The 14,224-nt window shown below is 41.3% G+C and overlaps 1 protein-coding gene across 4 annotated transcripts in view; it reads left to right on the forward strand.

Moving 5' to 3' along the window:
- FHIP1A (FHF complex subunit HOOK interacting protein 1A) overlaps positions 1 to 14,224 on the forward strand; it is a 291,239-nt gene that overhangs the window by 190,407 nt on the left and 86,608 nt on the right. For all 4 annotated transcript variants that reach the window (XM_043902607.1, XM_043902606.1, XM_043902605.1 and 1 more), the window contains one exon: positions 10,168 to 10,794. In XM_043902607.1, coding sequence (XP_043758542.1) covers positions 10,168 to 10,794 — 627 coding nt within the window. The remainder of the gene's footprint in view (positions 1 to 10,167; positions 10,795 to 14,224) is intronic.

The following is a 14,224-nucleotide window of genomic DNA, read 5'->3' on the forward strand; positions in this document are numbered from 1 at the left end:
CTGATCTCCTTTAGGATGGACTGGTTGGATCTCTTTGCAGTCCAAGGGACTCTCAAGAGTCTTTTCCAACACCGTAGTTCAAAAGCATCAATTCTTCTGTGCTCAGCTTTCTTCACAGTCCAACTCTCACATCCATACATGACCACTGGAAAAACCATAGCCTTGACTAGATGGACTTTTGTTGGCAAAGTAATGTCTCTGCTTTTTAATATGTTGTCTAGGTTGGTCATAACTTGCCTTCCAAGGAGTAAGCATCTTTTAATTTCAAGGCTGCAATCACCATCTGCAGTGATTTTGGAGCCCCCCAAAATAAAGTCTGACACTGTTTCCACTGTTTCCCCATCTATTTCCCATGAGGTGATGGGACCAGATGCCATGATCTTAGTTTTCTGAATGTTGAGCTTTAAGCCAACTTTTTTACTCTCCTCTTTTACTTTCATCAAGAGGCTTTTTAGTTCCTCTTCACTCTCTGCCATAAGGGTGGTGTCATCTGCATATCTGAGGTTATTGATATTTCTCCCAACAATCTTGATTCCAGCTTGTGCTTCTTCCGGCCCAGCATTTCTCATGATGTACTCTGCATGTAAGTTAAATAAGCAGGGTGACAATATACAGCCTTGGCGTACTCCTTCTCCTATTTGGAACCAGTCTGTTGTTCCATGTCCAGTTCTAACTGTTGCTTCCTGACCGGCATATAGGTTTCTCAAGAGGTAGGTCAGGTGGTCTGGTATTCCCATGTCTTTCAGAATTTTCCACAGTTTATTGTGATCCACACAGTCGAAGGCTTTGGCATAGTCAGTAAAGCAGAAATAGATGTCTTTCTGTCTTTCCAACAACACAAGAAAAGACTCTACACATGGACATCACCAGATGATCGACACCGAAATCAGACTGATTATATCCTTTGCAGCCAAAGAAGGAGAAGCTCTATATAGTCAGCAAAAACAAGACCAGGAGCTGTCCGTGGCTCAGATCATGAACTCCTTATTGCCAAATTCAGACTGAAATTGAAGAAAAAGGGAAAACCACGAGACCATTCAGGTATGACCTAAATCAAATCCCTTATGACTATACAGTGGAAGTGAGAAATAGATTTAAGGGACTAGATCTGATAGAGTGCCTGATGAACTCTGGACAGAGGTTCGTGACATTGTTCAGGGGACAGGGATCAAGACCATCCCCATGGAAAAGAAATGCAAAAAGACAAAGTGGTTGTCTGAGGAGGCCTCACAAATAGCTGTGAAATGAAGAGAAGCGAAAAGCAAAGGAGAAAAGGAAAGATATTCCCATTTGAATGCAGAGTTCCAAAGAACAGCAAGGAGAGATAAGAAAGCCTTCCTCAGCGATCAATGCAAAGAAACAGGAAAACAGCAGAATGGGAAAGACTAGAGATCTCGTCAAGAAAATTAGAGATACCAAGGGAACATTTCATGCAAAGATGGGTTCGATAAAGGACAGAAATGGTATGGACCTAACAGAAGCAGAAGGTGTTAAGAAGAGGTGGCAAGAATACACAGAAGAACTGTACAAAAAAGGTCTTCACGATCCAGATAATCATGATGGTGTGATCACTCACCTAGAGGCAGACATCCTGGAATGTGAAGTCAAGTGGGCCTTGGAAAACATCACTATGAACAAAGCTAGTGGAGATGATGGAATTCCAGTTGAGCTATTTCAAATCCTGAAAGATGATGCTCTGAAGGTGCTGCACTCAATATGCCAGCAAATTTGGAAAACTCAGCCATGGTCACAGGACTGGATAAGGTCAGTTTTCATTCCAATCCCTAAGAAAGGCAATGCCAAAGAATGTTCAAAGTACCACACACTTGCACTCATCTCACATGCTAGTAAAGTAATGCTCAAAATTCTCTAAGCCAGTCTTCAGCAATACGTGAACTGTGACCTTCCAGATGTTCAAGCTGGTTTTAGAAAGGGCAGAGGAGCCAGAGATCAAATTGCCAACATCTGCTGGATCATCAAAAAAGCAAGAGAGTTCCAGAAATAATTCATCATAACTAACATATATCTGACATATTCTGTTCTCCTGTTTACTAGGAGCTTCTACTTCAGACCTTCTACTTCAGGGGTATCCACTTACCCACCGACACTTTCCAATCTGTCAGGGAATGCAAGTTATACAACCACCCATCATCCAAGGCTGTCTGTGATTCACAGGGGTCACCAAAGGAGAGCCCTTGAGTGCCACTGGTGCACTTGAGTTTCCTAACTGGTTCCAGGGTCCAGTGACCTCAGGGCATCCTCGGGATAGTTCTATGGTGGACATCCAGAGTAAGGGACACTGGAGAATCCAGGCTGTAGGAAGTAGCCTCTGGCCTATACATCCTGTCATCTTCTGAAATGTCGTTTTCTGCCATGGTAGCCAGGGCAATGAATCTAAATCCCAGGTCCGTCCAGGGCATTCCTAGAATTGGACACTTCAGTGGCTGCTGGCCACCTACATGCCAAGCTGGGAGATAGGGTTCTTTATGTCATGGCGTCTTTCCCTCCTCCTCTCTCATTTAATCTCCAACAACACAGAATTGCTTGGAGTTCCTAGCCACTCCTTCTCCTGGCATCACACCTCATGCTGTTCCCTGCCTCTCTGGTTCAGGCACTTCCCCTTCTTTCTGCCTGGGCTATACCTCCCTCTGGTTAGTGCCTTCTTCTGCAGGCCCCGTTTGGAACATTGTTTCCTCCAGGAAGCCTCCTCCGCCCTCTTTCGTGCTCCCGCTCTGGGCTCCTGCAGCATCTTGGGTGTTCTTTCATAGTCACACCCACCCCCTTTTATGAAAAGCACCTGTATAATATCTTCTTCCCAGTCTCATTACAAGCTCCTCATGATCAGAAACCACTTATTTGTAGTTCACAAAACAGTGCCAAGAATATTGTAGGCATATGTAGATGTAGATGTTTAGTAAATTATTGAGCTGAAAGACAGGAAATATGAAATATAACTTTAGAAGAGTTAAGAGACTTGGAAAACAGACACCAGTATGAAAACATTTGCTATAATTTGCCACCGGTAAGATCTTTAGACTTCAGAGAGAAAGAGTCAGAATATGTTTAGTTTTTATAGTAGTCTAGAAGAACATATAGTCTAGCAGATTATTGTTTTTATCTCTTGCCTTTGCTTCTACTGAATGGAAGAGAGAGAAAGGCGTAAGAAGCAGTGGTCCATCAGATAATGAACTATCCAACTGTATTGCCGTATGAACTAACGCCCTCCCCGCTGTTCTTCTTAATGGCACGTTTTTATTTGTAAAGCTTTATGGCCTTTGCCCTATTCTTTCTCTACCCTTTCCTTTCACGTATTGAATTAGTCATATACTAAATGATGTCTGCTCTTAAAACCAAGAGACCAGAGGTTAAACAAACTCAATTAGAAATGAGAAATGCACACTTCTGTGTGCTTCTTAATAGTGCAGAGCTTCTCCTTACTACTCTCAGCCTCCAGAAAATAAGCTGTTATATAATTTTTTAAGCTAAGAGCATATCAGAGCTCAGATAGTGTAATGGTGATGATAGAGAAACACTAGTGGATTTAGTAGCCAGTTTCTTCTTGGAGGGGATGGGGCTGAGAAAAAAACTGAATCTGGCTTGATGAAGTGAACTGTCTTCCTATCATAATGAAGAATAGATAATATGTCCTAAATATGGTAACCTGCACAGAGGCCCAAGTAGCCTGACTCCACTGAAGAAGCACAGAGATCATAGTTGAAGATGGCTTTGAGGTCAGCATTCCCTGATTTCACAGCTGGGGAATTTCAGTCTGTTCCCTGTGAAATTCATTCTCTTGCTCTGTTCATCTTCACTCTTCTGGTCTGTGCCTCGTCATAGACTAAATAACAGAGGGAAATTATGTGAAGTCTTTAAGAGATGAAAGACTGCAAAATGTTAAAGGACTCTGTGATCAGTCTTCTCAATATCTTTCTTAGTAAAGTAATATTTGTTAATATTTAAAAATTATATGTCTCTCTCCTCAGCTTTCCAAGTAGCTCTAGACTTGACAGTAGAAAGTAAAGCAGAACAAAGGCTATGCTTCCAAAGAGGGCCAAGGCATTGAATTGTGCCTCTGTTAGACTCTAACGTTGTTGAATTTGTTGAAATCTCAGAAGCTCTCCTGCTGTATGCTTGGTGATAAGTCTGTTTTTGCTGTGCTTGGGATTACAGGGGTCTCTGGAACATTATTACACAGATCATTACTCAAGTCTCTCCCCTAATACTGAAACTTTAGAAAAAAAATTATGTATACCTAACTTAAGGGTTGGAGAAGGCAATGGCACTCCACTCCAGTACTCTTGCCTGGAAAATCCCATGGATGGAGGAGCCTGGTGGGCTACAGTTCATGGGGTCGCTAAGAGTCGGACACGACTGAGCGACTTCACTTTCACTTTTCACTTTCACACATTGGAGAAGGAAATGGCAACCCACTCCAATGTTCTTGCCTGGAGAATCCCAGGGACGGGGGAGCCTGGTGGGCTGCCGTCTATGGGGTCGCACAGAGTCGGACACGACTGAAGTGACTTAGCAGCAGCAACTTAAGGGTTAGTTTACATATTATCTTATTGGTTGATCCTCCTGCCATGTTTCTGCATTATAGTGATTACTGTACTACTCTGGTCCCAAGGAGGTATGGTATATAGATATAGTTTCTGTTTTATCCTGTTTAATTCTAGATTTAGACACATCTCTGTAGTTTGGAATTGAAGCCGATGTTAACCAAGTTCTGCAAGTACACATATATTATAAGGCTGTTACCTTACTATAAGAAGAAATGATTGTGTAAAGGTCTCCCATGGGAATAGGTGTGTAAGAAATATCCAAATTGCAGGACATAGCTGCTAAGGTAATAAACAAGGACTGAATGGAAATTTGCTTTTGTTGTAATTTGGTACATTAAATGGAATTTGGCTTTAAGATCACTAAATCCTGTCCTCCTCCTATGTGATGGAAAATGTTGCTTAGTAACTTGTTTTTTTTCCACAATGCCACTTTAAGTTAGCATTCCAAAGGGTTTGGAAGTATGGGTTGTATTCATGTGACTTTCTTGGAATAACTAGTCTGTAACCAAAGTAGCATGAATAGTCATCTATTGATACCTGAGTGTATATAAGATATAGAATGATAGTAAAGTGGAGTCAAAGCTAATCCTGTCAGAGAAACATTGATTTTTATCATGAAGAATTTGTCACATGTGATGAGATTATGTGATTTATGTATATCTTTCATTCTGAAAGCATTTGAGCTTCCTATTTAGAATTTGTGCATATTTGAAATTCAGACCCATTTTCACTGAAGCATAGGAGCCATCATTAAAGCTAAGGATAGGAGTAGCTGATATTCCTTAAAGAAAGAAATATGCTATTTGTTCATCTTACTGAGCTCTAATAATCATCATATTTACAGGTCAAATAACTTTGAAGTTAGGTTAAAAATTTAGCTATGTTGGTCAGATGATAATTTGTATGCCGTTGCTCACACTGTTGATTTTTTGTGTATTTGTTTCTTTTTAGAATTGTGATACATGATTTGGGCTTTTGATCCTTTTGTATTTATATCCTTATGTACATAAATTTACATATATATTTTTATTATATTTACATTATACATGTAATGTAATATATATAACTTATATATATTAAATTTATATATGTAAATTTACATACATGTAAATTTAATATATGTGAATTTGCACATATATGTAATTTTTATGCAAATATATAAATGACTCCATATTTATATGTGTGCACGTGTGTATATATAGTGTATGTACAAAAGCCTGTCTATGTTACAGTTGGTAGATCAACAGATGCCTGGCTGTAATTGGAAAACTATTTACAGCGTTGTATCTGATCTTAGCTAGCTAATATAGTGAGCATGGGCTTTATCAGGGGTTGATTAGGTTTGTTCAGTGGTATTTGGCCTAACAAAAGTGAAAGTGAAAGTTGCTCAGTCGTGTCCGACTCTTTGCGACCCCATGGAATTCTCCAGGCCAGAACACTGGAGTGAGTAGCCTTTCCCTTCTCCAGGGGATCTTCCCAACCCAGGGATCAAACCTAGGTCTCCTGCGTTGCAGGTGGATTCTTTACCAGCTGAGTCACAAGGGAAGCTGTGTAACAAAGTGAACTTGATTAGTAAAGGAAATGTTTGCAAAGTATATTTTCCTACTTGGATCTCTCCGCCCCCATAATTGTGTTTTCGTCCCCTAAACTGAATCCTTGAGACTAAGCACATATGGCTGAGAAAGAGCCAGGGCTGGGGTGTTGGAGGCAAGGTGGAGAGTGTAAGAAGGTAATCAGGGGAGTGGGTCAGGCCACTGTGAGCAGCAGGGATCCGCAGTAGATGAGTGAAACTGTCAGCAAGCAGAAATCGGGGGCCCAGGGATGTTGGAGTTTGGTGGGAGTGATGTGAGAAGAGGGCACATAAGGGAAAAACTGAAAAGTCAGGGTCACATCAGGAATCAGCTGACAGAACCCGAAAGGGCTCTGACCCCCCTGGATGGCTGACTTGGGGCATCAGAACTCCTGGCTCCTGGCGTTTCAGTGCCCGTTGTGGTCTGGCCGGGAAGCTTCGGAGGCACTTCCCGTCAGTGTGGGAACCAGGCGCAGGGTGTGGGCTCACAGAGCCCACTTGTAAAAGCAGGTCAAGGGTGTGTCTGCCTGAAAGAGAAAGGGAGGTGGCCCGGAGCATGCTGACACCTCGGAGAGGGAGGTTAAGGATGAGTGGCAGCACAGGCAGAATCAGCACTTTGCTGAGCGTCCTGTTTCCGTGACTCACAGGCCTGGCTACAACTCACCAGTCTTTCGGGCAGTAAAGCCTCCAGGCCAGACTGGGGAATGAGTCAAGGGCCCAACAAGCCTTTTCTTGCTTTGTGGGGTTATCACAGCTCTGTTCTCGTGTTTCTCTGCCCATGAACCCAGAAGGTGGTGTAGAAGAGCTTCTGTATAGGGGATACAGAGAGAGGTTTCAATGTAGAAGCTGCTATGTAATTCACATTCTGTATAAAAATTTCAGTTCTCTTTTTTGGGTTTTTCGTGACCCCCTCCCCACCAAAAGTAGGTCTGTTTGCAGGGGAGTATCTTGGAATAAATAATATAAATGAAGATTAACCCATGAGAGAAGTGTGGTTTGTGATCATGTAAATAGTTTTGCTCTATATTTACATATATACATGTAGATATTTTAAAATATTTGAAGGCATGCATATAGAATAAACACATATGCATATATGAAAATTTATACTGGTTAGGAGTTTCCGTTAATTACTTTTTTAACTCAGTGTTTGGTCCTTTTTTTAGACATAAGGAGAAAATTACTTTGTTTTTATTTTTACTTATATTATGAAATTAGATCAATTTATAGGAAAGAAGAACTAATTAACCTTATAGTCTCATTATATCTTCAAACTCATTTCTAACTATGGGTCTGTTTGTCAATATATTTAGTTTTTAACTTAAATTATTTCTCCTTATATATTGGCATGTAGTGATATGATTCATTTCGTATTTATTTTTAATAGCATTAGTATATAGTGATGTAACATTGTGATTGTAACTCTCTTATTCTTGACCATTTGGGTCAATAATATTTTTATTTTTCATTACTGAAAACATAGCTGGTGTAAACATTTTAAAACAAATTATCTTTGTGTTGTTTCCTTGAGGCATTTTCCCCAAAGTGAGATTAACAAGTCAAAGGGCAGGAACAACTTTATAGCTTCTGTTACATGTTGCCAGATTGTTTTCTAGAAAGATGGAGCTCATTTGCAACACCACTATCAATGTATAATGCACAGGCCCAGTTTCAGATAGTTTAGACAGTCTAAGCACACATGAGAAGTATAATTACATTTCTACCCCGAGGCCTTGCTGTATAGATAGCTCTCATAAGTAAACTCAATATGTGAACTTTGAGATTATCGAATTAATATAAGTATAGAGCTAATTTGCTCTTTAGAATGTGGAGCTTTGAAGGGGGCTTTGGGGCTGGAGAGCATCCTGTATCGAGGTGGTGCCCCCTTTTGGGCGAGTGTGGTACTGCGATCCACACTGTGAGACTTTGTCAAGGTCAGGACCCAGGGAAAGGAGGACAACAGACCCCAGTGTTTCTCACAGTGAGGTCCTCAGGCTTGTGAGGGGTCCTGGAGGAGTCCATGGATGTTGGGGGGGCACTCTGCAGTCCATGCAGCCAAGAAGAGGGGATGGCCATTGGGAGGACCTAGGCCACAAGTCCCCGAGCTGTGCATGTCCTGGGTGACTGCTAACCACAGCCTTCCTCATTGAAACTATCAGCTCAAGGGTTTTGGGGGTAATGTTTTCGGCATCAGCCTGGCAGTATTTTTAATTTTATAATGGAAGCGATGGAGATTACAGATTCTGTAGAAATATATTCATCTACAAGGATAACTAGCCTAGTCTATAAATGTTCTTTTACTCTGTTTCAGAAAGGGGAAAGACTTAGACATTTCCCTGAGAAATAAATTTCCCTCATTGCTCATGCATGCTGACGTAGCCTTCTTTTTTGCCAGTTTCCGCAGTGACTTGCAAAAATTCTATAACCTAAATACCAGAACACGTAACAGCATGTCCTAGAACTGGGCCAGGAGGGTAAGACCGAAGTGAAACATATTCCATAGAGTGTGTGGTTCAGAAAGGCAAAAAGGAACAACTTAAAGTCATTGTAAAATGCTTGAGAATTAACATGTGTATACATTTTAAAGGAAGTGAATTGAATGGATGTTTATCGTAGAAATTCCAAGTCATAAAGTTTAATGGAAGCTGAGATATAAAATTATTTTAATTTTCAGGTACCAAAGTAGAAGTTAAGTGTTGATGGGTGGAGAGAGGTAGGAAGCGTTAAAAGGCCAGCAGTTAGGGAGAGAAACACCTAGACTGTCACATGAGATTGTTTATGTTTTAATTTCAATAATTTTTTTCTTTTTTGGTGGTACGTATAAATATATAAAACAAGCTCTGCCATCTTTATCATTTTTAGTCAGTGGCATTAACTACATTCATAGTGTGGTGCACCCATCACTATTACTTTGAGAACTTTTTCATTACCCCAAACAGAAACCCTGTGCTTTAGGGATTTATTTTGTAATTGGTTAGCTCAAAAATTTTTTTCTGGCTTGAAAAAATACACCATTCAAACTCTTCATGCTTAAAATTTCAACATATGCCATGCGTTAGGGGATCCTTCTAGGTACGTGTCTCAGGGCCGTCCGTCTTCTCTCCTCCTTCCTATGATGCGTGCTTTACTGAGGAGGGTGCCCATGCAGGAGGGCAGGGAGGGCTGTCGGGGGCATGTGAGGAGCTGCATTCTGTGGCTGAAGGCTTCAAATCAGTGCTATTTGTAGGGGAACAACGGTAGTCCTGCTGATTTAATGTATTTTAAAATTTAAAAGCCGTATTATGTTCTTGACAGCTTAAAAAAAATTCAGAACTTGTCATTACTTTGAACACAACAGCTATTACTATTTTTATGTATTTTCTTAGTCTATTTTCACTTTCATGTTTTTGATGTAGTTGATCATGATGAGCCTAATTGTATACAGTTAACTTACTTTTTCATTTAACATATCACTTACAGTTTTGTTTTTTTTTAAATTTTGCTCAATAGTCTTCATAATAATAGGCCCAGAAATGTATGCAGCTTAATTTACATAATCATATCACTTTCTTTGACATTTAGGTTGCCAACATGTGTAACTATGTTAAATGAACAACTTCAAACATCTTCTTTCTGTAGGTTTTAACCCCTTCATTTTATTCTCATGAGAGGGAGATGCAGAAGGCTCACATATCTTTTTTCCCCCAAACTTTAAACTTTTTATTTTGTATTGGGATGTAGCCGATTGACAATGTTGTAGTTTCCGGTGAACAGTGAAGGGACCCAACCGAACATGTACACGTATCCGTCCTCCCCTAAGTCCCGCCCCCACCCCGCCCCCATCCAGGCTGCCACATGGCACTGAGCAGGGTTCCGTGTGCTATACAGTAGGTCCTTGTTGGTTATCCATTTTGAGTATAGCAGTTGCTCACATATATCTTGTTGGGGGTCGTGGCTCTTGTACTTTCCATGAAGATTTGGTACAGTCAGCAGCGGTATGTTTTTGTAAGCTATGGTAAACATCAGATGGATGATGCATGTTTGATTTGGTTACAGGTTGTGAAAATCTTAGAGAAGCATGACCCCTTGAAGAACACCCAGGCAAAGTACGGGCCTGTCCCTCCAGACGAGGCCAGTGCCGTTCAGAACTATGTGGAGCACATGCTCTTTCTGCTGATTGAAGAGCAGGCCAGGGGTGCTGCCATGGGGCCCATCCTGGAGTTCGTGGTCTCCGAGAACATCATGGAGAAGCTATTCCTTTGGAGCCTGAGGCGGGAATTCACCGATGAGACGAAGATGGAGCAGCTCAAGATGTACGAGATGCTGATCACCCAGTCCCGCCAGCCTCTGCTGCACCACAAGCCCATTCTGAAGCCCCTGATGATGCTGCTGAGCTCCTGCTCGGGGACAGCCACCCCTACTGTGGAGGCGAAGCTGGTAGTCCTGCTCAATCAGCTCTGTTCCATTCTTGCCAAAGACCCATCCATCCTGGAGCTCTTCTTCCACACCAGTGAGGACCAAGGGGCTGCAAACTTCCTCATCTTCTCTCTTCTGATCCCCTTCATTCACCGGGAGGGGAGCGTCGGCCAGCAGGCCCGGGATGCCCTGCTCTTCATCATGTCTCTGTCTGCCGAGAACAGCGTGGTGGCTCGCCATATCGTGGAGAACACCTACTTCTGTCCCGTAAGTCCTTCTTGCTGGCCCCTCTTCCTCCTGCTCTTCTCCTCTCTTGGGCTGATGAGAAATACTTTTTTTAAAAGCTTCTTTAGATTGTTATTTGCATCTCTTTTGTGCTGAAAATCTTGTTTCTTGTTTTTTTTTGTTATTGTTATTTTTTTGTTTTTGGCTGTGCTGTGTCGCATGTGGGATCATAGTTCTCCCACCAGGGATCAAACCTTTGCATTGGAAATGCAGAGGTTTAATGAATATTTTTCCTTTTTTTCCCAGCAATCTGTTCTTGTCACCTTCTAGAGAAGGATGTTTAGAGGAAATATTTTGGAGGGAGGAGAGGAATTTAAGTTGAGATGCTCTATGGCTGAGCAATGTCAGCTTGAAATAAGCCAATAGAGGAAACTATATGTGTTACTGTTTCTTGGTTCATTTCTGTTGGGTTAGGAGCTATTTTGTTTTTTTCTAAGAGCATCTCCTGAGCAATTTGTAAAACCTGCTCATCTTATATTCTTGGCTTTTCAGGTTGGTTTTGAGCCAATGAGTCATGGCATATGGTCAGACCCCTCACAGCAGGCTTCACAAATTAATTTGTTTCCCAGCAAGATAATGACCAAAATTGTAAATGCAGAGCACTGATTTTATTTTAAAAGGAGAAATACATATTTACAGTTTTAAGTAGCAAGAAGTCCTCTACTCTGTATGGTCCCTTAAGCGTATGTTGGTGAGCAACAGAGAGTAAGGCCTTATGTGGATGCCTGAGGAGTCAGGCCCAGTCATAGGCCTGGAAAATAGTCAGGACTGTCTGAGGCTCTCACAAAGCTCTACGCCTCTGATTGCTTTATGCGGTTAGTGTCACCTTGGGAAGGGGTATTTAAACAACAGATTTATGGATTTGTAGAGTTCCATAGAATAGCAAAGAGAGATAAAAAAGCCTTCTTAAGTAAACAATGCAAAGAAATAGAGAAAAACAATAGAATGAGAAAGAATAGAGATCTCTTCAATAAAATGAGAGATACCAAGGGAACATTTCATGTAAAGATGGGCTCAATAAAGGACAGAAATGGTATGGATCTAACAGAAGCAGAAAATATTAAGAAGAGGTGGCAAGAATACACAGAAGAACTATACAAAAAAGATCTTCACCACCCAGATAATCACGATGGTGTGATCACTCACCTAGAGCCAGACATCCTGGAATGTGAAGTCAAGTGGGCCTTAGAAAGTATCCCTATGAACGAAGGACTGAAACAGCAAGGACATAACAGAAGCAGAAGACATTAAGAGGAGGGGGCAAGAATACACAGAAGAACTGTATAACAATTATCTTAATGACCCAGATAACCACGATGATGTGGTCACTTACCTAGAGCTGGACATCCTGGAATGTGAAGTCAAGTGGGTCTTTGGAAGCATCACTATGAACAAAACTAGTGGAGGTGATGAAATCACCTCCTATTTCAAATCCTACAAAGTGATGCTGTGAAAGTGCTGCACTCAATGTGCCAGCAAATTTGGAAAAGTCAACAATGGTCACAGGACTGGAAAAGTTCTGTTTTCATTCCGGTTTCAAAGAAGGGCAATTCCAAAGAATGTTCAAACTACCATACAATTGCACTCATTTCACATGTTAGTAAGGTTATGCTCAAAATCCTTCAAGCTAGGCTTCGGCAGAATGCGAACTGAGAACTTCTAAATGTACAAGTTAGATTTAGAAAAGGCAGAGAAACCAGAGATTAAATGGTCAAAATCCACTGGATCATAAAAAAAGCAAGGGAATTCCAGAAAAACATCTACTTGTGCTTCATTGACTGTGCTAAAGCCTTTGACCTTGTGGATCACAACTGTGGAAAATTCTTAAAGAGTTGGAAATAGCAGACCACCTTACCTGCCTCCTGAAAAACCTGTATGCAGGTCAAGAAGCAACAGTTAGAACCAGGCATGGAGCAATGGCCTGGTTCAAAATTGATAAAAGATTACATCAAGGCTATATGTTGTCACACTGCTTATTTAACTTATATGCAGGGTACATTATGTGAAATACCAGGCTGGATGAATCGCAGGCTGGAATCAAGATTTCCAGCATGGGAGATATGGGAAATATATCAACAACCTCAGGTATGCAGATGATAGTACCCTAGTGGTAGAAAGAGAAAAGGCACTAAAGAGCCTCTTGGTGAAGGTGAAAGAGGAGAGTGAAAAAGCTGGCTTAAAACTCAACATTCAAAAAAAACTAAGATCATGGTATCTGGTTTCATTACTTCCTGGCAAGTAGATGGGGAAACAATGGAAACAGTTGCAGATTTTCTCTTCTTGGGCTCCAAAATCTCTGCAGATGATGACCGCAGCCATGAAATTAAAAGACACTTGTTCCTCAGAAGAAAGCTATGACCAACCTAGATAGCATGTTAAAAAGCAGAGACGTCACTTTGTTTTACAAAGGTCCATATTGTTAAAGCTATGGTTTTTCCAGTAGTCATGTACAGATGTGAGAGTTGGACCATAAAGAAGGCTGAGTGCCAAAGAATTGATGCTTTTGAACTGTGGTGCTGGAAGAGACTCTTGAGAGTCCTTGAACTACAAGGAGATCCAACCAGTCAACCCTAAAGCGAATCAGTCCTGAATATTCATTGGAAGGACTGATGCTGAAGCTGAAGCTCCAATTCTTTGGCCGCCTGGTGTGAAAAACAGACTCACTAGAAAAGACCCTGATGCTGGGAAAGATTGAGGGCGAGAGGAGAAAGGGGCAACAGAGGATTAGATGGTTAGATAGCATCACCGACTGGACATGAGTTTGAGCAAACTTTGGGAGATAGTGAAGGATAGGTAAGCCTGGTGTGCTGCAGTCCATGGGGGTCACAAAGAGTAGCACACGACTTAGGAACTGAACAACAGATCTTCTGTTTTGTAAAATGTTGAGCAATGGCTATTTTTATTTTCCTAACCCAGTGAACATCTCCAGTCTATTTCCATTATGTATTCTTTTTACTGATCATCTCATTGTGTTTCTTTATAAACTGTATTGTCTTAAACGTGCCTGATTTTGTCAGAATAGTGTGTAAGACCATTAGTGAGTTTTATAGGAACAGGCCAGGCAAATTGCCATAAGTAGATTAGATTCATTGTTAATGAACACCATGTGGGTGGTTCTTGACCCAGAGCGAGGGTATTTAGAAATGTATGTGGGGTGTGTTTGGTTGTCAGGAGACATGGGGGCCTGGAAGGGAAGTCGTCTGGCCTTTAGTGTGCAGGGGCCAGGGATGCTTAATGTCCAGTAGTTTGTGGAATGGTCAAGCACAGCAAAGAACTGCTTTGCCCCAGGTGCTAATAGCCATGCTAGTGATTGACATGCTGTATTTGGCTTTGAGGTTCAAGAGTAGCAATCTTCTTTATAATACTAAATTCCTGTCTTTATTAATAAACCAAACAAATTGAGGTCACCGAA

This window comes from Cervus elaphus, chromosome 5, assembly GCF_910594005.1.
Source record: "Cervus elaphus chromosome 5, mCerEla1.1, whole genome shotgun sequence".
Lineage (NCBI taxonomy): Eukaryota > Metazoa > Chordata > Mammalia > Artiodactyla > Cervidae > Cervus > Cervus elaphus.